The sequence below is a fragment of the Podarcis cretensis genome (genome assembly GCF_951804945.1).
Source record: "Podarcis cretensis genome assembly, chromosome: 7".
NCBI classification, from domain to species: domain Eukaryota; kingdom Metazoa; phylum Chordata; class Lepidosauria; order Squamata; family Lacertidae; genus Podarcis; species Podarcis cretensis.
This window is the reverse complement of record NC_137176.1, coordinates 43,456,291-43,481,770: the sequence shown is the minus strand read 5'-3', so window position 1 is coordinate 43,481,770 and position 25,480 is coordinate 43,456,291. Positions and strand designations below refer to the sequence as shown.

The following is a 25,480-nucleotide window of genomic DNA, read 5'->3' as shown; positions in this document are numbered from 1 at the left end:
TCAGAGATTTCATAAGGCCAGACACCTCATGAGCCCTGCTTTGCAACTGAAGTGCAGGCTATCAAAAGTCAGGCATAGAGTTTCATTAACCACACATTTATTTCAAAAGAAGGTGTTATTTCTCAGTGGGGTGGGGTGTTTCAACGGAAACAAAATATATCCTGGTACAGAAACCCATAGGCACATGTAACGTAAGTTTCAGAATGTCACCCAAATATTTTGAGAAATCAGGTTCAGAATCCAGGCCTTTTCCAAAGTTAGAATATTTGCATATAAAGAGTTTCAAATCAGTTTTTTTCTTTAAAATGCAATCTGTTTCTTGGGTCAGGTAGGTAACTGTGTTGGTCTGATGCAGTTGAAATAAATAAAAAATTGTCCAGTAGCACGTTAGAGACCAACTAAGTTTGTTCTGGGTATAAGCTTTCGTGTGCATGCACACTTCTTCAGATATTATTTTGACTGTGTTTCTTGGGGTGCGTACTTGTCATAGAATGTCATAATTAGCCACAATTTCCCATCAGGTATACACCATAAGCACATATGGTGAAACACATGTGTGGCCATCACTGTGCCTTTCATTTAACAATTTTGCGATGTGCAAATGACCACCCCCCAGTAAATAATTCTAACGAAGTTATTGATCAATGTTCATGGTATGCAAAATCATTGCACCCCGTTGCAAATCAGTCTAATTCTGTCTTACATTCGTGAAAAGTAAAGGAAATGTTATCAAAAGTTTCTTCATCTGAAAGCACATGACATAGTTCTATTTTTGAAGGTAAGCAGGTCTAGCCATGGCCAGTGCCCCAGTGAGAGACTACTGAATACCACATCCCTGCTACTGTAATCTCCTGAAAGGAAGGCCAGGGTACAAGTGCCATAAACTGAATTCATCACATGAAGCAGCACAAAACTAATGTAATCAGAATGATCTGGTGATCAGTGAATTTACTACAATTCACTTAAATAACTTGAGCATCATTACAATATAATTTTTTGTAACATAATGAATTCATATTATTTTACATGCCTGTGGGGAAATTATTTTATGATTCTTACTTGTTTAGAAGTAGTTCACTTGCAGTAAGCTCATGTGTCAAAGGAGGAAGTATAGAATCTTCTGGTTTGTCAGACTGATTTTCATCTGGGCTCACCATCATATGGTTTTTTACAGAGGAACCATCTTGGGAACTATCTAAGGGGAAAAGCTCCAAGCTCACAGCCTTGCTGTAGGAAGGAGGGGGTTCAGCAATGCCATCCAAACCAGAATAGGATGGTATATCTGTATCAGAAGTATATGCAGCTCCTTCAGAATCTATGCAATAAACTTCCATGTCATGCTCCTGCCTTGATGCAGCATCTACCCCCTCTTCTTCTTCTTCTTCTCCTCCTTCTTCGTGCTCCTCCCCTTCAACTTCTTCAATAGTTTCTGCTGTCCCCTGACGAGAATACAGCATGGTGATTTGGGTAGCCTCACTGTCAAGAACAGGGGGAACAATATTATTTTGTCAATTTCTTATTTCACAAATGAAACACTGACGTGTTCAAGGTATGTTCTATGCTAAATTTCAATGTTAAGCCAGTAAAGACAAACTCAACCACAGTTAAAAGACTGGGAACAGGCCATGGCGTTATGTGTCATATCCTCCCCATCTTTTCTCCTCTTAAGAATTAATTGCCTCTTTCTGCCTTACCTATGGTTTTTGATTTTTGTGTGTGTGGTATTTTTTGGCCAGCAATGATATTAGCTGCTGTGGCTAAGGCTAACCAGGATTCTATCTGAACCAGGAGCTGAAGGCAGCATTCTAAGCTCTCAGCTAAAATGAACGGATCAATAAATAGGTATCTAATTTAGAAACTTGAGACCAAAAGTATAAGGATCAAATGGGGGCTATTAAAAAGACAGAAAGCCCCCCCATTAGAAATATTGGTATGAGCCTAAACAAGACAAATATGCTTCTATTAAGTACTCATGCACACTTACATATACAAAACACACACAAAACACACCTGCGCTGGCAAAATCCACAGTGCCAAAATTTACAATGGTCAGGGTAAATGAATGAACAAAGCATGCATGGGTTAAGCACCTTGACACCATACTGCCACTGTCAGCAGATGAGGAGGACATATCCATGCTGTACATTTTACGAAGCCTAGGACGCGCACGCTCACTTGTTTTAGGAATAGGGTCTGGTCCATCTAAATCATCAAGGGTTGACTGCCTTGACAACAACAGTGTGGTTGCTTCAGTGCAGCAGCTAGCAGTGCAAACAGTTACAAAAACAGTGTTATATACCAACAGCATCCTGAAGTGGTCCAATAGTAACCATGCAGGCTAGCCATGCAGTATACAGAGACACATAGACAAGGTTTTGAGTGGAGATTCTGAGCTACCAGTATGCACTGGTTTTTATGCAATGCAAAGTTTTTGATAGTCACACAGAATCAATAGTAGTTAAATGGGAAACCATGGTGTGAAGGCATAGGGCTTTCAGCCATTTTGTCACACAGTTACAGGTTACAGCCTGCAAAATCACATAGAGTGGCTCAGGTTGCAATCCTAAATTCATTTGCTAGGGAGTATCTCAGAGGAACAACTGAGTTTGAAACAGATTTATACCCAGAATTTTAGGGTCACAACGCTACGAAGCTTTGCTGGAATTTCTTGCGTCTAACTGGCTTGTGTACTATTATTTTTAAAGAAGCTCGGCTAATTATATGAAAATTGGAATAAATATGTATATTATATGTATAATATGTATAATAGCCCAATGTAGTTCAGCATTTCTGCAACGTAATTGTATAAATATTTTTATGCAGTTATATGCATTGTTGTATATAACTGTTAATGTAATGGCCACTTCAGGAAACCTGGAGTATATATGCATATTTTATGTTCCAGCACATATGAGGATTGTTCTTATCTTTAGCAGAACATGCTTCTTGTCAAGATTCAACGTGTGAGATGGGAATTAGAAAAAATCCATACTCATAAGCCAATCACTAACTCAAGAGAAATGTGCTTGTGAGTAAACCTGCTTAGGACTGCACTGTCAGACTCTCAAATGCTTCTTGGATACAATGGGTATTGGGTGTTGTAACTTTAGGAAAGGTCTGCCTTTTGTCTGACAGACTAGACAGTTTCCGTTTGGTTAAAGATGGCTGTTTTGGCACTGTTTTGTTATTATAACTAGGAGGCAAACTTCTTCCCACAAGATCTACAAGACCTGTTATTTATTAATCAATCAATCTGCTTTCAGAGAAATCCAGTCTGTATAGGTTAGTACACAAATGTTAATTTTATTCATTAAACAAAATGCAAGCCTTTTTACTTTTACTTAAAAAGTTTTCTTATTTTCAAAATATGTAAACCAATGTGCAGCTTCTTACTATATGTATGATTTCTGAAAAACCCCTGGAGTGGCAGTCAACTATGTTTTACTCAGAGTAGACGCAGTGAAATTAATAAACATGACAAAGTTAGGTCCCTTAATTTAAATGGGTCTACTGTTAAAAAAATGTGGATGATGTGCAACAGTTTTTCTGCTTTCATAAATCTTAAACATGAGGAAAACAAATAGCTCAAACAGAGGTGCTGCTTATACTACCCTTGTCACATATTATCACCCATAGAAGATAAGTTACTTGTGGCCTCCCACTAGGTCAGACTTCTTTTAGAAAAACAGGACTTCTTCTTTCTCTCCTCTCTACCCACCATGCTATCTCTGTGCTCTTCCAAAATCTGGTCGGACCGTCTGGCGCAGACTTGGGAATGGGGTGGGAGGCACAGAAGAATAGGAAATCCATTGGCCCTCCATCTGAATAATGTTGGATATCATCCTATATGCATTGGTTGAATTACTGCTTATTTTAAACAAAATACCTGGATTCGCTGTCACGAGATACTGCTGATTCTAGACTTTCTGTCCTCTCAGCCTGTCCAGGTTCATAAATTTCATCCAATCCTGATTCCCTAGAAAGTTTCATTATATGGTTCTGATAATACATATGGATGCTCTCTCGAGTTGGAACATTCCCCTAAAAAGGAAGGGATAGAATTTAGAAGTCTAAGTAGGGTCTGCCAACAATCTTTGAGATCTGGTGATTATCTGGTGCAAACTAGTGAGAATTGTGCAGCATATCAAAAATTGAGGAGTCTCAGAACTATACCATAGAAATGTTTCATTCTTTCTCCCTTGCCAGGCTATTCATTAGGTTTCTTCCATCCTCAATTATAGCAATAAGCTAAAATTAGCAGATCTTTGTTAATATTCATCATGCGCCCAAAACATTTAGAAATAAGGAAAAACCACGGTTGCTAAATTCTAAACCTGCTCCTACAAATATTGTCAAGGATTGGCTGGATGCATAGGAATGGTGGGAGGCACCAGCTGGGGAACCCCCCAGGGAAAGGAGACTGAGCCAGGTGGTGGGATGATGATGATGCGGTCAGAGGGAGAAGAGGGAGCAGACTGGGAGGAGGAGGTGTCAGAAGCTGAAGAGGCAACAGAGTTTAGGTGAGCAGGACGAGGCTATGGCAGGGAGCAGTCCTGATTTAGAGGCTGGAGAGGAGCGGGGCCAGGAGACAGATGAGGCAGGCTGCTGAAGAATCCAGGGAGTCTCCCTCTCCTGCTGCTACCAGCTCCCCTCTCCCTCCCCCACTCTCCCAGAACACACAGAGAAATGTAATGAGCAGAGTAGAGATGGGTTGTGTGCAGATGCAGTATCTGATTGCTTGACAAAACACACCTTGGAGAACACTTAGGCAGCTGTGGGGAGGTGGGAACCTTCAGTCCTCACAACTGCCTCATTGGGGCAAGACCTACTGGGAAGAGTGGCTGGGATTGCTAGTCCTGTGCTGTTTTGGTTTCTTGAATAAAGAGTTAACTTCACTGACACCAGTGGTTTTTTAATTGCTGATCTACACCTGACTCTGACTCCTGACAAATATCTAGAAACAATGGTTTGGCCAAGGTGGGCCTGAATTCCAAGCCTTCCTAATGGCATCAACTACATGATATGAGCATGTCCTATTACCTTTTTGATTTCTCTAGTAAGCATGCACCTCTCGATTCTTAGCACAGTGGAAATATCAATGTGCTCTCTTGAAATCGAATTGAGCCAAGCTGTAAAACTGTCTATTGTTGCCAGAAACAGAACCCAGGTAAACTTCAAAATATTATATATTCTTTTGATAATGTTATCTGGGGGCAGGAAACAAGAAAAAAAAAGAGATTTAGTACATAAGCAACCACCACAGTAACAAATATTTTTGAATGAATGAAGAAAATCTAGCCCCTAAGGAATCATTGTTCCTCTCTGACTGCTACCTCTATTCAATTACCTGAAAGTAAGCTCCGTTGACCTTCCTATAACTTTCTTTTGAGTAGACTTATACAAGATAGCACTTTTTTGGCATTTCTAGTTTAAGGAGCCAAATTATTAGCCAATCATTTGAACCAGAATTATTCTGTTTCATTACCAGTCAGTGTAATTGTTTGCTGACCTCTGAATCTTTCCGGCTTTAATAGTATCACTTGTGCTAGGAGAGTGGTGAATGTTGATATATAATTGTAAAGAAATTATACAGCACACCAGACATAGGATTTGTTGGCTTGCCTTGATTTAACACACTGTTGTACTGTCTAATCAGAAAATAAAAGAATACCTTTCTTGCATCTTTGCTTACCGGGTCCGTCTGAGGACTTCTTTTTGACAGGTTCCTCTCTTTCTTCACACTCCACATCTATACCAACTGACAAATCAATATTAAAGAAATGAGCAAAGGTTTTTCACAGATCTGAATTATTCAACCAAAAATTATAGAAATATATAGTGAGCTGCAGCTTAGTAACCTCAAATTCTACAGTGTTCTCTAATAATTATATTCAAATTAACTGGAGATATAGCCCGAGTGATTTTATTCTGCTTTAACTGAGACAATGATGTGGCCTTCAGCACCTTAATATTGTTTGGCCAACTAGCATTTGGATTTATTCTTTCCCACCTCTCTCCTTCCCAAATTAAAAATAACCCATTTTCCTGTCACCCTCCACTGTATCTTTCCCTGCAACAGTAATTGTGTTTGAAGGGGAAAAAATATTCTGTGATTTCTTTGTAACTGTCAAGGCCTGAAGCCTTGTCCTGTTACTATGCTACAAGCACATTTAGCAGTAGCTGTTTGGTGACTGTGAAGGAGAGAGATTGTAACTTCCAGAATTTATTAGGCGGGACCTGGGTCAGGTTAATTCATTGTGATTTGTGTGGGACAGCAGACTCTGTGTGGCGATTCTTGTCATTGGGGAATTAACTGTCAGGAAGAGAGTTGAAAATGGTCGGTTGTGAAGTTGAAGAGATAATGGGTGAAGGAAGTATGAGGAAAAGACTGGGGAAAAATGAGTGGAAAGCTGAGGTCTGAATATTAATACTTTGTTATTTGTGTGATAACCAAACTCATATAACCAATATGCTTAAGATTAATTAATTCATGAAGGGGTTGATGCCATAGAGTAAGCTTCCCTGCTAGGCTTAGCTATGTCACTCCCCCTTACTTTGGAAGAAAGTTAATCTAGCCCATTATTGTACCTCAGATTACCTAAGAAGCTCAGCATGTAAAAAGGCTAAACTGGCTGAGCTAGTTGCTGCAGCTGAGCCACATGTTTCTAACATGCCTTTCTTGTGTTCCTATATAAATAATTTAGGAACTTTCACCCCCTGTAACTAAGTCAAGTTTCACTGCCTGTGTTTTCTGATTGTTGTATGGAAAAAGCATATGAATGTGACCTTTGGAGAGTTTGTAAGTAAACAATTTTTTGCTTACCAAATGTGTGGTCTTTTTCTATGCTAAGGGAAAATGGGAAGTTTGGAAGGCACCTAGAAGGGCATATTTTAAAGGTTTAACAGCCTATATTTCCATGCTTTACCTTGCTGAATATTTTGTGATTTTAAATCTCTGCTGGGGCTCTCTCACAAAAGAGTACTTGCCCCAAATCTGGATATTGACATCCAGGGAATTCTCATTTTATAGCCTTTATATGTCTGTGCTAACCAGCCTTATTCATACTTGCCTGGTGATTGAGTTAGTAGGAGAGGCTGCCCTGTGTAAAGGTCTTACCAGAAGAAAGTTACACAAGCAAGTTTTTAAAGTTGACTAAACTGTCCAAGCAGCCAGAAGTGCAACCAGAGCAGTTTCGGAGTTCAGAGGGCAGATTGCCCATAGTAGCTGTTGTGGGAGTATTTGACCGGGGCTACCTAAGAGGCTGGCGTTAGCAACAGTCTCTGTGGTCTTTAGAAATGGTCATCAAGACTCCATTGGTGCAGGGGAAGAAGTCCTTTTCTGGAAATGGGAACCCTCATGCAGAGCTCGCACTGAAGGGTCATGTGAGGTGCATCTCATCCCTAATATCTCCACTTTGATGTCCTGGTTTGTAGCAGTAACTCGAACAAGATTTTTCGTTTGGACTTCAGGTGAAACTATGGTTCAACAAATTAGGAGGTACTGAGTTAAGCGAAGAGAGAGTATGCAAGCTTGTTCCTGGTCCAAGAAAGCATGGTTTGATGAACTGAAATGATTGCGTCTGAACTGGACCAATGTTTTGCCTATTATATCTGCCTATAGTAGTAAGCCAGCAAGGAGGAACTAGGTAAAAATAAATCTCTATCTCCTTTCTCCTGCCACATGTGAAAGGGTAATTGTTGTGTTAATATGGCTACTCAGATAGAGGTCTTTTCCATTACCCACTATCTGGTTCTTTTGTTACTGCTGATGTTACGGAATTTACCTGGGACCTTCCCCATGCAAGGCATGTAGCTGAATCACTGAGCTGTGGTCCCTTCACCCAATAAACAGAGGAAAGATTTGTGTTTACAAGAAATAACTGACAAAATTACAGATGCATACATACCTTCCCCAGATCCTTTCCGCCTTTGCCTCCTTTCTTTCCCAAACTTTTTTTTCTCTTTGCGCCTCTGTCGGAGGGCAGTTTTAGGATCAGTAATCCAGGCCTGATAAACAAACTGGAGGGAAAAACCAATTTATTCCAAGCTCCTCAGTAAGTAAATAGGAATGCAGTATATATTTGATGAAAAAATGTAGGTTTGTGAGTTTAAGCAAAAATTGCTATCCAAACATTTCAATGAAAGTTTGAGATTTTTTTGTGCTATTTTTGTTTGCTAAACAAACTAAAACATTTGAACAGAACGATGGATTCATGTGAGTTTCATATGAATCCATAAAAGCTATGTTCTGAACTCTGGAAATGCAAATATAATTTACATATGAACCATTTCCTGCAACTAGCCTCAAATAATAATCAGTATTCCAATACAATAAGAGCATTAGACTTTATCCACTGTTTGTAAAATGTTTCACTCTCTCTTAGCAAATTGGTTGATGGCATCTTTTAAAGTAGGAACACATGAGAATTCATAATGCTATACTGTCAAATATTGTGCATTTTCCCCCAACACCCAAAGATATGGCTGAAAAGAACAAAAAATGTACTGTATGATAGCAGTTTGAGACAAAAGATGTTGTGATTTTGTCTGTATGATTTTCATCACAAAATGAAAACCATGTTTTGCTGGCACTGCATCATTGATGCATTTCATTAATTAAAGAATAGCTACAGCCAAGGAACAAGCAAACATACACATGCAAAGGGCAGGGGAGAGAGAAACAGATAGATTCAAAGCGTTACCACTACCAACACAAGCATGCACAAACTGTCTCAGGGAAGCTGGAATGGGCCATTATTGGAAATGCTTTTATTTCATTCATTTCTCGCGGTTCTGATGTACAGAAATCACCTTGGTACTTTATTAAGATATTATCTGTAAAACATTAAGCCACCTGCTTTTTATCAGTGAATATGGGAGGTTACTAACAGATGGTGGGGAGAGTGCCTGTCTCCTTTCTGTTTGAGGCACTAACTTGGTTTATGGTAATAAGTAATGCATAATACAGCTGTTATTGCTGTACTAAAATATATTAATGCCTGGATCCAGAGATGTCTTTTGCAATCAGGATAACCTGCTCATGTAAGTCAGATTCAAGATGCAAGACGATTTCTTCCCCTATCTGCAGCCTTTGTGGCATCACCCACACCATTCCTGTGGGTTCCCTGATCTTCGTAATTGACTTTTGGGGACTGGTAGGGGCTGTACTGAAGCAGATCAGGCAGGAAAACACCATTCAATGAACAGAATGGGCTGCTTTGCTGCTCATGATTCTTTGAATCCAAACCAATAGCTAAAGTTTGAGATTCACGGAGTTCATGTGAGGGCAGAATAAAAAGCTGATAATAAATAAATAAAATTCATAAATTTTGCCAAACATTGCTCTAGTAGAAACAAATATGGAGAAATATAATTTTGAATATCAATATTCATTGCATCTGGTGCAGTTCAGTTGCTACAGAAATCCCAAGCATTTCTTCAATTGATTCTGAGATTTGTTACTGTAGATAGTTTTGAGGACTAGTTGCAACTAGTAATGAAAATGTTTAAAAGAAATGTTACTTTTATCTTTCAACAGTTAGATTTAAACATTAAGGTACAGTAACTTCTTCCTGCTCTGTATTTCAGCACTAAAGCCTACAAGCAAGCAAATTGGATTTGAACTGTTATAGTGAATCCAAAATGTTTTAGTGCTTCTTGCACATAAGTGACATACTGTATACATTATGCACAGCATCACAAATACTACTAAAGGAAGTCCCAAGACAGACTAATGGATTACTCATACCAGAATGATGATGCACATGGACAGGAAGTGTGAAGGGTAAGCATCCTCAGCTGTAATATTTTAAGGTTTTACCAGCTTTCTGAGAAAGATTACAATGCCGGAGGAAATCCTGCTCTCTCTCTCTTTTTTTACAATTCAGCAATTTAAACAGGATCAGCATTTGACCCACTAGGTATAAATGCATGCAACCCATGGAATCCTCTCAACACAGCTTAGGCAGAAATGCCAAGATTATGCCAAGATGTGTCTGCATTTTCTCTCTGGGATCACCGTTAAAATGAGTTATATTAACTTGTATGATTTAGTTTTTTAAATCTTATACATACCAAATGCTTGACTCTCATTAAGTCCTCACAAAGTTCATATAAAGAGGGAAAATGCAGAAAAGGGATACCCTATGCCATAATAGTATGGGATGAGATCACATTCTACATGGTATGGAACATCAAATACCTTTGCAGCTCTGATTAAATACTGAAGAATAGTTTTGGGCAGTTTAATAATAGACTTTGGCAAGGCTAAAATGGCAGAAGCAAATTTCGCAATAGCTCTCTATAAAGAAGGACAAAGCAAGACAAATTAGTGAAAACATAACTGTTATTGTTATAAGAAATATATTGCATGACACTATTAGAAACATTAATTTACCATGGGCTCATGAATGTGAACGGTTAATAATCAACTTAATAGTGGACTAGTGATAAAATATTAGTATAACAGTTATTAACTACGCATGTTAAAATACTAATTAGTTATGTTTATTAGAAGACACATTCTAAGTGAAAGTTAATTTTTAGTACATGACACAGTAGTAATTACAGATTCCCATCCCTACCCCTACTGCTGTTCTTATGAAAACATAATATTTATGCCACCAAAAACATTTTTATAATAATTTTGCTGCTTGGATTATCAATTGATGTATTTCACCACAAACGTATATGCTACAAAACACTGACGCAAGGACTAAAATTAATGATTCCCGAACAGAAGACACCAGGAAAGATCAACATAAACAGAAAATCTTGACACAATTTTCAGATTCCAAATACAGAACTTATTTGCAACACATTTGCAACAACCAGATTGACATCTATGGTAGAACAAAGAAGACATTGACCTTGTTCACAAATGACACTGGGCCAAACTAGGTCTCAGTGCAAACCTCTCTGTCTTTTTAGTTTGGTGTAGCATGACAGCTAAGTTAAAAGTTTTTTTGGGCTACAGACCCAAAGGAGAGAGCTTAAATACAATCCTGAGTTTGACGACACAGTAAGTCAAACATTTCTGTGCCGAGCTAAAAGGACTGGGGAGGAGCAACATGGGTGCAAGCTCCTCTCTGGGAGCCAGCATGTTCACATACGCCTGGTAAGCTACAGTTTGGCTTACCATGGCAGATAAACCAGCCACTATCTAGTCTCTGAAGTTCATGTGGAAATGTATTTTTGCACCTAGATCTTATGAATATAAACAAATGAATATAATTCAACATAAAACTTTGGTAAAACCCGTACTTTCTGTATATGACAGCATTGTATGGGAGCTACTTGAGGTGGTATGCTTTTGAAAAGAATGTTTCTGCTCATTTATGTACAAGCCTCATAAAGAATGAAGTTGCAATCTTGGATTGCGACACCATGCATGTAGATACCTCATTGTAAGGCAGAGGGATTCAGACAGCTCAATATACTATGTGAGTTTAGATGAAAAATCTGATATATAACTCATGGCTATTATTACTGACGGGTAGTTGCATCATTGTGAAAGAACTTAATAACTGTGACATTGTTTTTCTACGTGTACACATTTATAGCAGCACTCCGAAGAAAGGAAACCCACAATAATATAACATTAAATCAGATTCACTTCTATTGTCTTAATCCAGAGGAACTAAAGGAACACCAAGATGCTTCACTCTGAATCAGGATATGCATGCATGAATCAAGTTGCCGGATGCAGCTAAATACTTACCTTTCTCTACCTACGATATAAATTTCTTTTGTTTACCTCATGACCCCCATTTGACTATTACACTGAAAAAAAAATTACTTGTTGGGACAGCATCACTATATATAAAACACAGTTTTTATTACAATAAATAGATTGTTGACTTCCAAAACAGACAAGCTTCTAAGCAATATCAAGCAATGCCTGTGGAAAGATGTTTTATTCACTTGTCTCCAATGCAACATCGGAAAAATAGAGTTCAGGATATGAAGCTTTATTTTTTTAAAAAAAAACATGCTACAGGTGCAAGTGAATGAAAATCCATCTCCAGTATCATTCTTACATTGCAGAAATGTGACAACAGTATAAGCAAGCAAGTTCAAATTAGCATGTTATCATACCTTTGTAGGAATGCACAGCATACGCAAAACACAGTACCTGGAATGCAGATCTTTTTGGAGCTTCTTCCTCTTCTTCTTTTTCTTCATCTTCCTCTTCTTCACTGTCCGTCTCAAACAAATAATAATCTCCACTTCTGACCACTAAGCAAAATAAAATATTTGGTTTTTTTTTTATTTCTTGCAGCAGGCCGGGAGATCCCTCATTAGCTCTATCCCGAGCCACCACAAAAATACATGGAAGCATTCTGTGATTGTGGGACTCAATGAAGGACAGGTAGAAGTGGAGAGAAAGAAAGAGATAAAGAGAATTTGTGGCAGGAAAATCATTTGGTGTTTGCAGGCATGAAAAAATAAAAAGTGTACATTTTCACAGGGAAAATAGAAAAAAATATTGTAAGAAGAAACTGGACAGATAGAATGCAAAAAGAGTTGGCAAGGTATTACTAAAAATGTGCAGTATTATTCTTAAAAAGAAAAAAAAGTTTCCATTTTGCCAGTTTGATAAATCCTAATTCTATTGGGTATCCAGGGAGTAAGCTAAATTTAAAATTGTATCACTGGAGGAAAATCAAAATCAAAATATAATGCTGTTAGAAGTGTTCAGGCATCCCATAGCATTTGCTTTTCTTTTACTATATTCTTCAAGTTTAAACAGAGAAAATAGAAACAGCACGGATGAATGATCATAACTACACATTGATTTTCCCCTGTGGATTTAAAACAGTTCAGAGGCCTCCATATGTTCAAGATGTGATGTGAATGAACTGGGCCTTATATCCTTGAACAGAAGCACAGTTTTTAAAAACTTCAAATAAGCTAACAGGCCTAACTTGATCAAACAAGAGAAACAAAGGACATGAAAAGAAAAATAATAAGCAAGATAACATAAAAGCCAGCATTACATTTGCCAGAGAAGGCTATTAACATAATATCTGTAAATAAATTAAAAGCCCTTAGTATAGTTATAATAATAAACCTACCTAGCAATAGATAGAATTACATTCAGCAATACATTTTACCCTCATTATATAACATTCTTGTTCAATCATACCTGACCCTCTGTTTTATCTCAATTATATACTGAAGCCATTTTCCTATTAGCACTTTATCTTGAGGCAGGAGTAAAGTAAGAGTTATGAATTCTCCCCTATCTTACCTGCACTGGAGAAAGTTACAGGATGGAAGGTCATATTACTTGCCACTATTTGAGATGATGACTTGCCCTAGTTCTGAACCTCAGGCACCAACCTTCCCATTAGGGGAAAAGGTGGAGTATAAATAATGATGATAAAAAATAAGCTTTAAAGCTAATAGTGACACTCTCCATTTGCTCTGGTATAAGCACTAATGGCAAAAAACCCATTAAAATACCTTCTTATTATTATTATTATTATTAGTAGTAGTAGTAAACTGCCCTTCATCCGTAGATCTCAGGACAGTTCACAACATACAAATTTATTATTTAATATAATCTCTCACAGAATAGTGTCTCCCAGGACAGAGTTACTTTATACTGGGGGAAAGCAATGCAGATCAATGCTTTTTCTTGGGTGTTTTCAAAACAACAGGCCCTGGCATTACCACTAGTGAACCCTATATAACATTTAATTGCTGAGATATGAAGGGCATGAGGCATGATTAAACTGCAATAATGCACCCTTGCAGGTATGAATTAGGATGGTGGTGAAGTAATGAACCAATTGAAAACAGTAGCCATTTTTTCAAGAGGATCAGACCTCTCCACCCACAGCCCACACTTCCTCCAGAAGAAAGTTAACAATTCTTCACATCAGTTTAATAGATTAATCAGAATGGTGGAAGCACAATGAGGAGGAAAGCACAATATTATTTTCTTCTCACCACACTGATTTTTGCTGTTATTTTAGAAACTATCAGGTAGAGACAACTGTGTGAGAAAGCATGTTTCTAGCCCCATGCCTTCTTTGGAAGAAGTGAAGCCCTGAGGTACAGAAGTAAAATATAGTGATGCAGATAAAACACATTTTAGAAGTCAATGTGACGCTACAGGACACTTTGAATACTATATTACAACATTGAGCTATAAAAAGTACATGGCTCATTCAACTACACAAGCTACTGTCCTGAAACTGAACTATTGTTTTAGAAAGACAGAGCTAGTGAGTAGCAATCATTTTCAGGGCTTGGCTGTATGGTGCTGTTCACAACATGTGCGTGCATTATTGCAATAGGTACTGTGCATCTATTTCCTAAAACATATAATGAGAGTAAAATGAGTAGGCAATACTGAATTAGAATTGGAATAATTTAACAAAAGTTGCATGGCTACAGGTCTGTCTCACACAGTGGATTATTGCAGAAAACAGTGGAATTGTGCTATTCTCTGTTTTCTGCCTCAAATGATCCACTGCAAAAGATAACCTGGGAGCCTGCTAGTCTCCGAGTCATTCTCACCATGTTAATTTCAACAATTATTCTGTAGCATCAAAACTAATTAGAATTAACAGAGACCATATCCAGGTCCATTCTGAACAGCTATACCCTCAAAACACATTATTTGCAATTATTTCCTCTGAAAACAAAGTAATTTGTCTTCAGTAATAATTAATTTCCTTTCAGCAACTTTGAAAAAAGGATAGGTCTCTACATTTTCATCCTGCCCTTTGTAAACAGAAATATTTAACTGTATATCTATAGGCACAGTTTACTTGTGACTTGACAGAAATCAACATTCAAAATCTGCATAGCTGGATAGATACACATATGCATAGATGCACAAATAGATACTACAGTTACACGGATGCATAGATATGCATGCATAGAAACTACATATATGGCTGGAAGGGCAAAATGTATTTTAAAGCTGGGTTGAAAGACAGAAAACCATATGTATGTTTTGGACATTTTAACTTTGCACTTCAACCAATTCCATTAAAATATATAGCAACACTTACACTACTTATCTTGTGTGCCATTGCATTCATATAACTATCAAGTCACAATTATAAAACCATGCATAAAACAAACAGGTCTCGGGAATGCCTTCATTCTGGTCAAGGATATAAGGGTTAAATTCATGTATTTTAAAAATTATTGAAAAACCTACTAGAAGCATGATCAACCCAAGGCCGCCACCACTGCTTTTTTTTGCCCTTGGCTTTCTCTTTGTCTGCTTCTCCTAAAATGAAATATGTCCAAAAATTAATTTTAGAAAGTGAGAAACACATTACTACTTATATTTTCTTTTTCTAGTAGCTCCACACTTTGTAAGAATTGATCCAATTCTAATAAACTCAAGAAAAACACCACCACAAATCAGGCATTTATTTATTGTTGTTAATTAGCTGATCAATAGCACATGGTCATTTTTATATGCTGTTAAACTAGAATTTTACTTCAAATTAGAAGAAATTCAGGGAATACTAACTCCCCCCCCCCCGAGGCTTTTCACATTTCACATTCAGAAACATGGCTGCCTTTTTTGTTTTTAAAATAAGAGACACAGTACTTTGTTGTGCAGTAAACCCCTCGCTAAAAAAAGTACTGATACAAGATATTTGAATAGATTTCACAGATTTAAGACTTTTGGCAGGGTGTGTGTGTGTGTGTGTGTGTGTGTGTGTATCCCATAAAGGCTTTGAGGAGACACTGTGCAGTATCACTGTGTAAACTCTGGGCAAAGAGAAAAACACACACACTGACAATGGATTGTATCTAAGTAAGTTCTATTCAGAGTAGAGCCGTTTATAAATTAATAGACCTAAATTAGTCAGGCCCATTGATGTCATTGGTTGGACAATGAGTACAACTAAATTGGATGTAACCCAATTTATGGGAGGGAAATTGGAGGGAAATTGTGTCATCAGTGGGAGTGGGGAGTAAATTTAGTTTTTTTAAAAAACAATCAGTATTTGATAGCTACTTAATATGAAATATGAATTCAAATATAAATCTGCAATGAATTAAATTTTATTACATATAAACTGAAATATAAGGGTGATTGAAAACAGTAACAACCATTTTTTCTGAATTCCAAAAATATAATTCATTCATTTTGAATTTGTTTGTCTACTGTACTTTAGTACTCTAATCCAAATGTGGATTGTCTCACATTTATTTCAGTGAAAGGGACAATCATGTGACTACAGATCTCAGGTTGTTCTTCCACTAAAGTAAATGGGAAGGGTTAGTGAGCTGCATTTGTGCCCTAAGACATCAATCCTATGCATAGATATTTTTGGAATAAGTCCCATTGAACACAGTGAGATTTACTTCTGTGTAAATATGCATAAGATCAGGCTGTGATCAGGCCCTTTCTTTGAATGGCTGGATTGCATATAATAGTTCCCTACACACATTCTTGCTGATATTGCCAAGGTCCAAGCAATTAATACCAACACTGGATATATTGAAGGAATAGTACCATCATCATCTTCTTCAGGAGCCTTTTCAATTGCTTGCCCATCTGAGGTTTCTTGGTTCATGCTCAACACCCTTTCTTTACCCTTTTTATATTTTTGTTGCCTGGCCTTGATACGATCCATTCTGAAAAAGCAAATTTTACATTGTCAGAGTCACAGAACAATCTTTGTGCATATGCAGTGCAAATGCTTTCAAAACCATCACAATGTATTCTTACTGCATTATTCCCCACCCCAATCCTTGTCACAAAGGCTAGTTATATAGAGAGGCCATGTATCATTGAATACAATGGGGTTGTGTATGCCGGGACTGTTCTTTAAACCATGCCACCTAGTTCTTTATACTGATAATCTGCATATCAACACTAAATTTTATTATGAAAAGAAGAGTGGGGTTGGTCTCCCTAAACAATAAGCAGAACAAAAATACCTTATGCCCATATGTTCTCTAGAGACTGTATATTCATTGCAACAATACGCAATTAATTTTTCATTAACTAACTCGTTTGTTCTTGTTATTTATCTTAAACGATCCCCCTACACACTGTTTTCCTCTTCTGATCCATTTCTTTTTTCTCCTGTGCCACCCACATTTCCAGAGCAAGAGCAAAACCAAAACTAATCTTCCAAAACTCTTATCTTGTATAATTTTCTCAGCTTGTGTAATTTACTCTGGACAGCAAAATGGATTTTTAATTGCAGCAAACACACAAATTTGCATCACATACGCAAAAGGCATAGTGCCTCTTATTTATGCTCCTGAGAGATGGGTGATCTAGTTGCCCAGGCCCTTTGTCTTGTCATGGGGAGCAAAGTGGAATCAATCCTGGAGAAGAGATCAATTCCATGGATCATGCAAGGCCTTCCCCTTGGAAGGGGTGAAGTGTTGTGCATTAGTTGGGGTAAGTAAACTAATGAGCACATAAAGACATCTTTAAGGGCTAAACTATAGTCATATTCAGGCTTTGGATACCAGTAAATGCTGAATCCATGAAGGGGTTAGCAAGATGAAGTGGGTTAGTTATGCCCCCTAGACATGGGTATGTGCACTGACCACACCCAACACAACTTGTGCACCTATATGCGATGTAAAATCCAGTAGTTTCTTTCCTGAAGTCAATAGCAGTTTTAAGGGAAGGGGAAATCTTATCAGGACCAGGACATAAAAACCTACTGTGATCTGAATTGGGCTTCCCCCATTACTCCTACTTTTAAGAAAAAGAAAAGAGATGAAGTATGTTCTAACCATGCATTTACACAACATAATTTGGCCCTAAAATGTTAAAGATACTGTCCCAAGTCAGATGCAACGTTCCCAGTTTCCAAATCATAGTTTAGCAAGCCAGGAATGAGCACTGAGCTTATCAACTTCCTTCCTTGCATTCTTCCTTTGTCTACCACCTAAATGTGCTTAGTTTCTTGAAATGGGGAGCTGTGAGTTAGTTTACTAACTAGCAGTTTAAACCACATTCTAAGGCCATAAATGCCTACGGTGTAAATCTAAAGTACATTTTATAAGGTTAGTGAAGTGGTACTATACTCTAACCAACTAATCTAGTAGCAAATTCACTAGAGTTAATAGTTAATCCCTCATAAAAGCGAAATGGCATTGCAGGGGGTTGAACTAGATGACCCCTGGGCCCTTTCCAACTCTAAGATTCTAAGAAGAAAGAAAGAAAGGCATACTGTCTTTTCAGCTGATCCATTGATTTTTTCTCTTCCTCAATTCTTGCCTTTACAGCTTTCACAATTGTGGCCTGGAAAAGTTCAGCACCTCTGTAAAAAAGAAAACAATTCACCAGTTCCCCAAATGTGGGTCAAAGCAATGCAACACAAAACAAAACATGTATATAGCATCTGTGTTCACATGTCATAGTTCAGCACGTCGTGCATGAGCTGTAGGGAGCCTCACAGCCCTCCCTTCCCCTATCCTCTTTCTTGCACGCAGCTGAGAGGAAGCATTCAGAAGTTTTTTTTGCTTTTGGCTAACTTCAGTTTATCATGTGTCTGAAGTAGCAATCAGAGGTTAACTAACTACAGTATCGTTAACTTTTTTTAAAAAAGCCAACTTCTTATAGCCAAATGAACTGTAATTAATTATGAAAGCCCCATGGTTTCTGAAAGTGTTTTTTTTAAAAAACAAACAAACAAAACCTAATCATAGTTATTGTTAACCACAATTCTGGATCCAGACAAGTTGACTTAAAATAGAAGCAAAAGCTTCTGAACTCCTTCTCTTGGCTACAAGGGAGAAGAGCAAGGGGTGGTGGGGAGCACTCAAGTACAGCCATACCTTGGAAATCAAACAGAATCCGTTCCAGCAGTCCATTAGACTTCCAAGACGTTCGAAAACCAAATTGCGGCTTCTGGTTGGCTGCAGGAAGATCCTGCAGCCAACCAGAAGTCATGGAAGCCCTCTCGGATGTTTGGGTTCCAAAAGAATGTTCGCAAACCGGAACAATCACTTCTGGGTTTGTGGTATTTGGGACCCAAAACACCTGAGTTCCAGTTATGCATGCACAATGCTTTTCACTGCTTTCTAGTAAGATGCAGGCCAGACACCTTGCCCCAGAATGTAGCTAGAGTTGCTATAGTATATGGATCTATATAAAGATTTAAACAAAATGCTTCAGTTTACCTTGATGCCAGAATCTGTGAAGCTTTAATATCTGCAACCACATGAAGGAAGTAGTAACTCATGAAGACTCTTCTTTGCAGCAGGAGAAAGGCAAAACAAATGCTATCCCAAATGATTCCTGCCTCCCCACTGGGTAGTTTGCAGTCTGGATTTTTATCTAAAGCTGATGAGAGTAAACAAAATTCCTGAATAGTAAGCAGTATTGTATTTATATTCTGCAATATTTGTTCTAAAAAGGTTAAAGGGTGCAAAATGGTCAAAGAAAACTTGGGCTCGATTTCTTCCCTTCTCCAGGTTTCCCCAAGTGAGGTGTAGCAGATGGTTTTTGGGTAAAAAGTCTTTGGGGCTATAGAGAGGCTAGCCTGGCACCCACTCAGTTTTCAGAACTAAGTAATCACTTTTTAAAAAATGTCCCATGCCTTTTAAACTCTTAAGGCTGCATCCAGTGATAGTCCTAATCAGAGTAGACCCATTGAAGTTAATGAATATGACTAACTTAGCTTCATTAATTTCAATGTGTCTACTATTCTGAGTAGAATTTAGTCGGATATACAACACTTAATCTTTTCATTCTAAAATTTGTGGAATTTATTTCTTGGAGTCACTGACTAGTAGTTATTATAGTGATGTTACCTGTATAATATTTTATTGTTTTATTAATATTGTAAACCACCTAGAAAACTTTATCATTTGTGATGTGTTGTAAAATTTATATGCTACCCAGTAAGTATACTTCACAGAGGTGTGTAGGAAGAAGAGAATTTTCTTCTTAATGTGCCCCTACATTTTAAACCCTTTAGGTTTCAAGGCATTTGTGGCTAAAACACTTATTTTTCTGCTTTATTCCTCACCAGTTCATGTACACACTGATATTTATGCGGCCAGCAGCCATCTATGGTGGCTGTAAGACTAGCAACTCTAGTTATACTGAATTGATCAGTATTTTGTGAAAGGAACAACAGCATGCAAAACTAAAAGTGTTATGCAGCAATCAAAACAAGATGCAGAAAAAAAGAATGAAATGTAGAATGCCACCTAAGATGCCACAGGAATAATGGGGAGTACAGACAGTTGGTAAAACAAGTATGGAATCTAGAGATCTGACCCTAGCAAACATCACCAACACATATTGGCTTTGGTACAATCTTCTGCTTCATAAGTACTACTACCAAAAAATACAATGAACTATAACCATCTTATTGTAAGTGGAGAAGATCACTATTGTGATATATACTACCATTGTGCTATCTTTTAAGAAAAAAGGCATTTCCCATCAAATGTTTCTCATTATAGTTTTCAAAAAACTCCAATTCTATCCATTTTAATTTAAGAAATTGAATTATATCTATGCTTAATGTATTCAGATATTCATTTCTCAGCATCAAAGCAACAAAGGAAAAACAAAATAAATGGCAACTGCTTTTGAAATAATAGCTACTTAAAAGCTATTTAAGTTTCAGTAAGACTTTAAGATTATTTCAAAGGAATTTTGATGTCTATACTTACGAATTTTGTAACCCTTAACTGTACAGGCCAGGCTAAATGTCTGAATCACCCAACAACTGTTCTGAATTAATGACTCGATGTAGCCACATGCGCCTATCTGCAATACATAGATGGATATATTAAATCTCAGGATGACAAAACAAAAACAATGTTACAGTTAAAGTGAAAGTCCATTAGTCTAGGCCACTGCTAGATTGCTCAATGTAAAGCTAAAGAAAGCGCCTCCCCCCCACCCTCCCCACTGGAAAGGAGATTGAATGATATTTCTCCAGGGATAGTCTTCCTTGAAAAGCAGCTCCTGCCCACCTAGCAGTTCGAAAGCATGTCAAGTGCAAGTAGATAAATAGGTACTGCTCTGGCGGGAAGGTAAACGGTCTTTCCGTGCACTGCTCTGGTTTGCCAGAAGCAGCTTAGTCATGCTGGCCACATGACCTGGAAGCTGTCTGCGGACAAAAGCCGGCTCCCTCAGCCTATAGAGCAAGATGAGCGCCGCAACCCCAGAGTCGTCCGCGACTGGACCTAATGGTCAGGGGTACCTTTACCTTTACCTATAACTGTTTTACTACGGTTTTCCACTGCAACAGTTTACCACTTGTTTTTTCTCTGATATAAAAGTAAGATAAAACTAAGATTTAAAAAATAATAATCAAACCTCACTCCATGGTCCATTCTACAAGATTTCCCTTCTCTCCTTTGCATGAAATAGTGCACATCGAAGGCACATACAGTGCATAGCTGACCTCTACTATCTTGTATGGTAAATATCTGGGAGCAAGTGGGATCCTTGCAACAAAATGCTGCAGTGCATCAACAGCCCCTAATAAGAGCTCTTCTGTTCTGGCTGTGGCAAATAAGAACAGTGTTTATAGCGGTATTTAAAACAATATCTAAATACTGAATACATTTCTTTGATTTGATTTTTTATTTACCAGTATATATTTCTCCTGCTGAAACCACAAAGGGCTAGAAAAACAGTGCCTCCAATCCAGAGGTAAATATTAATAGGGTTTGGACTTAATAATGAGACACTTACCGACAATATGTTTTTCATTGTAATCACAAAGACATTATATGCTATCAGCCAATCCCAATAGCGAAGAATGCTTCTGATAGGCTTGAGTAGCAAATCTCCTCCAAAGAGCAGGAAATAGAAACAAGCTACCAAGTAGCCCATACAAAATATACTGATCCGAGTGGTTCCTGTTATGAAGATGATGGTTAGGACAAACCAGAAGAGGTAACTGAATGTTATCACTTTACCCATATCTAGGTAAGATCTGCAACAAGAGAATACAGGAGTGGGAAATGTTAAGCATCTATTTGTTCCATTCATAGGGTTTGTGTGTGTCTGAGTGTGTGTGTATGTGTATGTGTGTGTGTGTGTGTGTGTGTGAAAGAGAGAGAGAGAGAGAACAAACAAGCTACTTGCTCTTGTCAACTGTTTGGGATGCCTTTCATTTTGCTGAAATGACTACCTGTGTGAGTAAAGAAATTCGGCATCATACTATGGTGGCAAATCTTGACTGGCTTGGATCCTAACTGCCCATTGCCCAAAGTCTGCTCACAGGATGCTCCTACTGGAGGAAAGTGTGGGGGCAGGGAGAGTAGATCTTTTTGCCACTGCAGCCCCTGTCCTCCTTAAAAATCAGGAACAGCATGGGAGGTGGTGCTAGGCTGCAGAAGAAAGGGAAATCATTGACAATTGCCTGCCTGACTTTCACCAGCTGAAGCCTCCCCTAGATCAGAGTCCTTTCTCCAAGCAAAAGGAGCCCTCCTATTTGTGGAAGGAAAACTAAGTATTTATTGCACAAGATCTATATACTGCTTGACTGCAATAAAACCTCAAAGCAGTTAAAAGTACTCAAGTCACTGTCTTCTTTACGGAAACACAGGAAGCTGCCTTATACTGAGTCAGATGAATTGCTTTACTTAACTCAGTATCATCTACATTGACAGGCTGAAGCTCTCTAGGGTTGCAATTGGACGGTATTCCCAGCCCTACTTAGAGATGCTTGGGAACAGAATCTGAGACCTGCTGCATACAAGCAAATACTCTACTACTGAGCTACAGCCCTTTTAAAACTTTCCATGGATAACACAACTCTTTTCCTTTTATCATAACTCATTAAAGCTTATTAGTAAAAAATGGTAAGTCTTTCCATGAGCATCATTATAATCAATGTGTTTCTGCACAGCTTTTATTTTGGAGCCAAGTGGCAAAAGAACAGACGTATACCTTATATGAGTTCCCAAATGGCACAGTATAATTTATCAATAAATTGATGATTCAGTGACACTAATGCAGGAACTCTGGCTCTTGTCATTTCCTCTGGTTTCTTCCCCTGTGAGAATATCATGTGTACTATACACTATCTAGTTTTGTTTAGAAAGCAACAAAATCAAAATGCAACAAATCCCATACAATTGGCTTGTCATTCATATGAAATGTGTTAGTGTGTGCTTCTCTCCAACGACCTATAAACTTAATATATTCATTTCTCCTTCAAGATATAATGCAACACTGTGTGACCGGCTTCTATTCCTTGATTGTTTCAGCACCAGCTAATGTACAGTGCAAATTTTCCAGGGCTTATGCTGATCTACATGGCTGTTGCAATGTACACCAACTTTTAATCTTGGGTAATAATGATATGAGAAAGCATATTACGTGTCTGATTCCATCAGTGTTGCTCTGCAATTTTGAACAGCATAATTTAGTAGCCATAAAAAGAAAAGAGCACCTTTTGTCTGAATGTCTGGGAAGAGGACAAATGAACCAGATCTTTAGAAAGATGTATGACCTTTAGAAATATTCAAGATCCAGTTCTTACCGACAATGGATGAAATCAGGGACAGGGTTGTGTTGGCTAAATGAAGCTGCCTCAAGATTCATGCAAATCTCCACATTGTCTCCAGCCATGATACGTACAGCAGCTTTGTTCTCATCTTCAAATGTTTGCCTTTGTAAGGATGCACATAGCAGCAACATGAAATCATCTGGCAGGAATTAGACACTCAAATTAAAATGCAAGCCAATAACTATGGTTAGACATACCCTTATTAATTAAAAAAACTTAAAACTATGATAAGAAAGATAAGGACTACAAACAACTAATTAAATAGGGCAGCAGCACACACATGCACATAAACACACACACAAGTAGGAAAACCATTAAAATACAAGCCATGTAGACCTATGTGGGGTGCATGCTCTCCAACTTTGACTACGGAATTCAGGTTCCACACAAGTGTTGTTAACTCAACTTATCCTCTTTAGCAGGGTTCCCAGGAAAGGGTTTATCCTATCTAAGGGTTTAGGAGGTGGTGAGTGGTTGTGGGAGAGACCAGGCTATACTTGAGGGGGCAATAAATATGCAGTGCCTGAATATTAGAGGTGGGTGAATACCATAAGCCATGGACTGATCTGGAAATGAGTAGGTGTGCTTCTCAAAGGCTCAAAACTGCTTCAGATTTAAAGCCAATCTGAGAGACTTGGAAAATGCAGAATGACCAAGTTTAGCAATAAGATACTGTTATCCATTTGTATGCACCAATGCGCTTCAGAACATTAATTTCAACATGTGCTACAAGAAATGAGACAAGAGGACAAGCTACTATTAGAATACTTACAGACAAGAAAGACTGGATTGGGTTCCTTAATAAAATCTGGAAAGTATAGCCATTTGATGATATTAGAGTTGAAGTTGGCATTAGGATGTCTCCATGGATAATCTATGAAGGTAGAAGGAAGAACAATTACAGGAAGTAATTCATATCACTCATTGCAGCTCTAATCTGAGCCATGGCTATTTTTCAGTGGTTACTGTGAAAATAAAAGATAATCGCAATCAGCGGAAAGCAAGAAGTCCCCTTACCTATACAAGGAGAAGGTGGGATGCCAATACAAATAAAGTACTGGAATGTAATGATGCATGATAGAAAACAGCAGTACTTTGGCCAGATCTCCGCAATGGCTTTTCTTCTGCGTCGATATAACACAGCAATTAACGCAAAGGCATGAACCATAGCATAGAAATCCATTCGTTGACCAATTACATTTACTGACAAGAGGAAACAGCTCTGTGACAAGGAGAAGAAAATCAGAATTTACATCCTCTTGGCTAGCCCATGACTGACAGATATATTGCATCACTCTTAGAAAATTGAAGTCTCTTACTTTATGAGCTTCTGTTCACTAGGGATCCTGGAGGGCAGGGCAGACTATTTGGTTGATACCTACATAAACAGTCAGAGCCCCATGAACATTCAACAGCAGGAGGAGCTGCTCCCTGACTCCCAGACCAGTCCAGTAGGAATATAAATCTGGATGGAAAAACAAGCCTCAACTCTGTGAGTCAGGGGACAGCTGCTCCTCCAGTTGAAAGTTCTAGGCTCTGCCTCAAGGTTTGTGTAAAAGGCGCCAACCCAGCTGTCTGCAACGTCCTCCATGGTTGAAAATCAATGTAACACTTTGCTTACTGGCATATAACAGGTTCTCTCTCAATCAATATTTCATACTTAGCTTACCAATAGTGAGTACTTCGGAGTAGCCAATGTGGTGCCATTCGGATGTTGCTGAACTATAACTCATCATGCCTGACCATTGGCCAGGCTGGTTAGAACTAATGGGAGATGCAATCCAACAACATCAGAGGGCACCACGTTGGCCATCTCTGGATTACTTTGATAGCTCAGTTGGTTAGAGTGTGGTGCTGATGACGCCACAGTCGCAGTTTTAATCCCCATAACGGACAGCTGCATATTCTTGCATTGAAGGGTGTTGGAGTAGATGATCCTCAGGGTCCCCTTCTAACTCTATGATTCTACGATTCTAATATAT

The 25,480-nt window shown here is 38.2% G+C and overlaps 1 protein-coding gene and 1 long non-coding RNA gene across 9 annotated transcripts in view; one reads left to right on the top strand and one right to left on the bottom strand.

The window, feature by feature from the left end:
* The window catches only part of LOC307219653, a 45,223-nt gene extending 33,140 nt beyond the window's left edge, over positions 1-12,083 (top strand). The window contains exons 1-5 of one of the 4 annotated variants that reach the window (XR_013840484.1): positions 5,900-6,415; positions 7,986-8,054; positions 9,589-9,784; positions 11,346-11,441; positions 11,562-12,083. This is a non-coding gene — a long non-coding RNA (uncharacterized lncRNA). Of the gene's footprint in view, positions 1-5,899; positions 6,416-7,912; positions 8,055-9,588; positions 9,785-11,345; positions 11,442-11,561 lie in introns of those variants that run through there. The other 3 variants (XR_013840483.1, XR_013840485.1, XR_013840486.1) reach the window with 3 other exon arrangements.
* Positions 1-25,480, bottom strand: part of PIEZO2 (piezo type mechanosensitive ion channel component 2) — a 203,256-nt gene that overhangs the window by 21,143 nt on the left and 156,633 nt on the right. For 2 of the 5 annotated variants that reach the window (XM_079982831.1, XM_079982832.1), the window contains 17 exons: positions 24,516-24,720; positions 24,271-24,372; positions 23,472-23,637; positions 21,674-21,917; positions 20,641-20,737; positions 19,135-19,297; positions 18,183-18,272; positions 16,499-16,620; positions 15,182-15,253; positions 12,134-12,237; positions 10,202-10,300; positions 7,908-8,019; positions 5,693-5,758; positions 5,041-5,207; positions 3,887-4,041; positions 2,091-2,261; positions 1,060-1,476 (listed from right to left, as the gene is read on the bottom strand). In XM_079982831.1, the coding sequence (XP_079838957.1) occupies positions 1,060-1,476; positions 2,091-2,261; positions 3,887-4,041; positions 5,041-5,207; positions 5,693-5,758; positions 7,908-8,019; positions 10,202-10,300; positions 12,134-12,237; positions 15,182-15,253; positions 16,499-16,620; positions 18,183-18,272; positions 19,135-19,297; positions 20,641-20,737; positions 21,674-21,917; positions 23,472-23,637; positions 24,271-24,372; positions 24,516-24,720 (2,552 nt within the window). The remainder of the gene's footprint in view (positions 1-1,059; positions 1,477-2,090; positions 2,262-3,886; positions 4,042-5,040; positions 5,208-5,692; positions 5,759-7,907; positions 8,020-10,201; positions 10,301-12,133; positions 12,238-15,181; positions 15,254-16,498; positions 16,621-18,182; positions 18,273-19,134; positions 19,298-20,640; positions 20,738-21,673; positions 21,918-23,471; positions 23,638-24,270; positions 24,373-24,515; positions 24,721-25,480) is intronic. The other 3 variants (XM_079982833.1, XM_079982835.1, XM_079982834.1) reach the window with 2 other exon arrangements.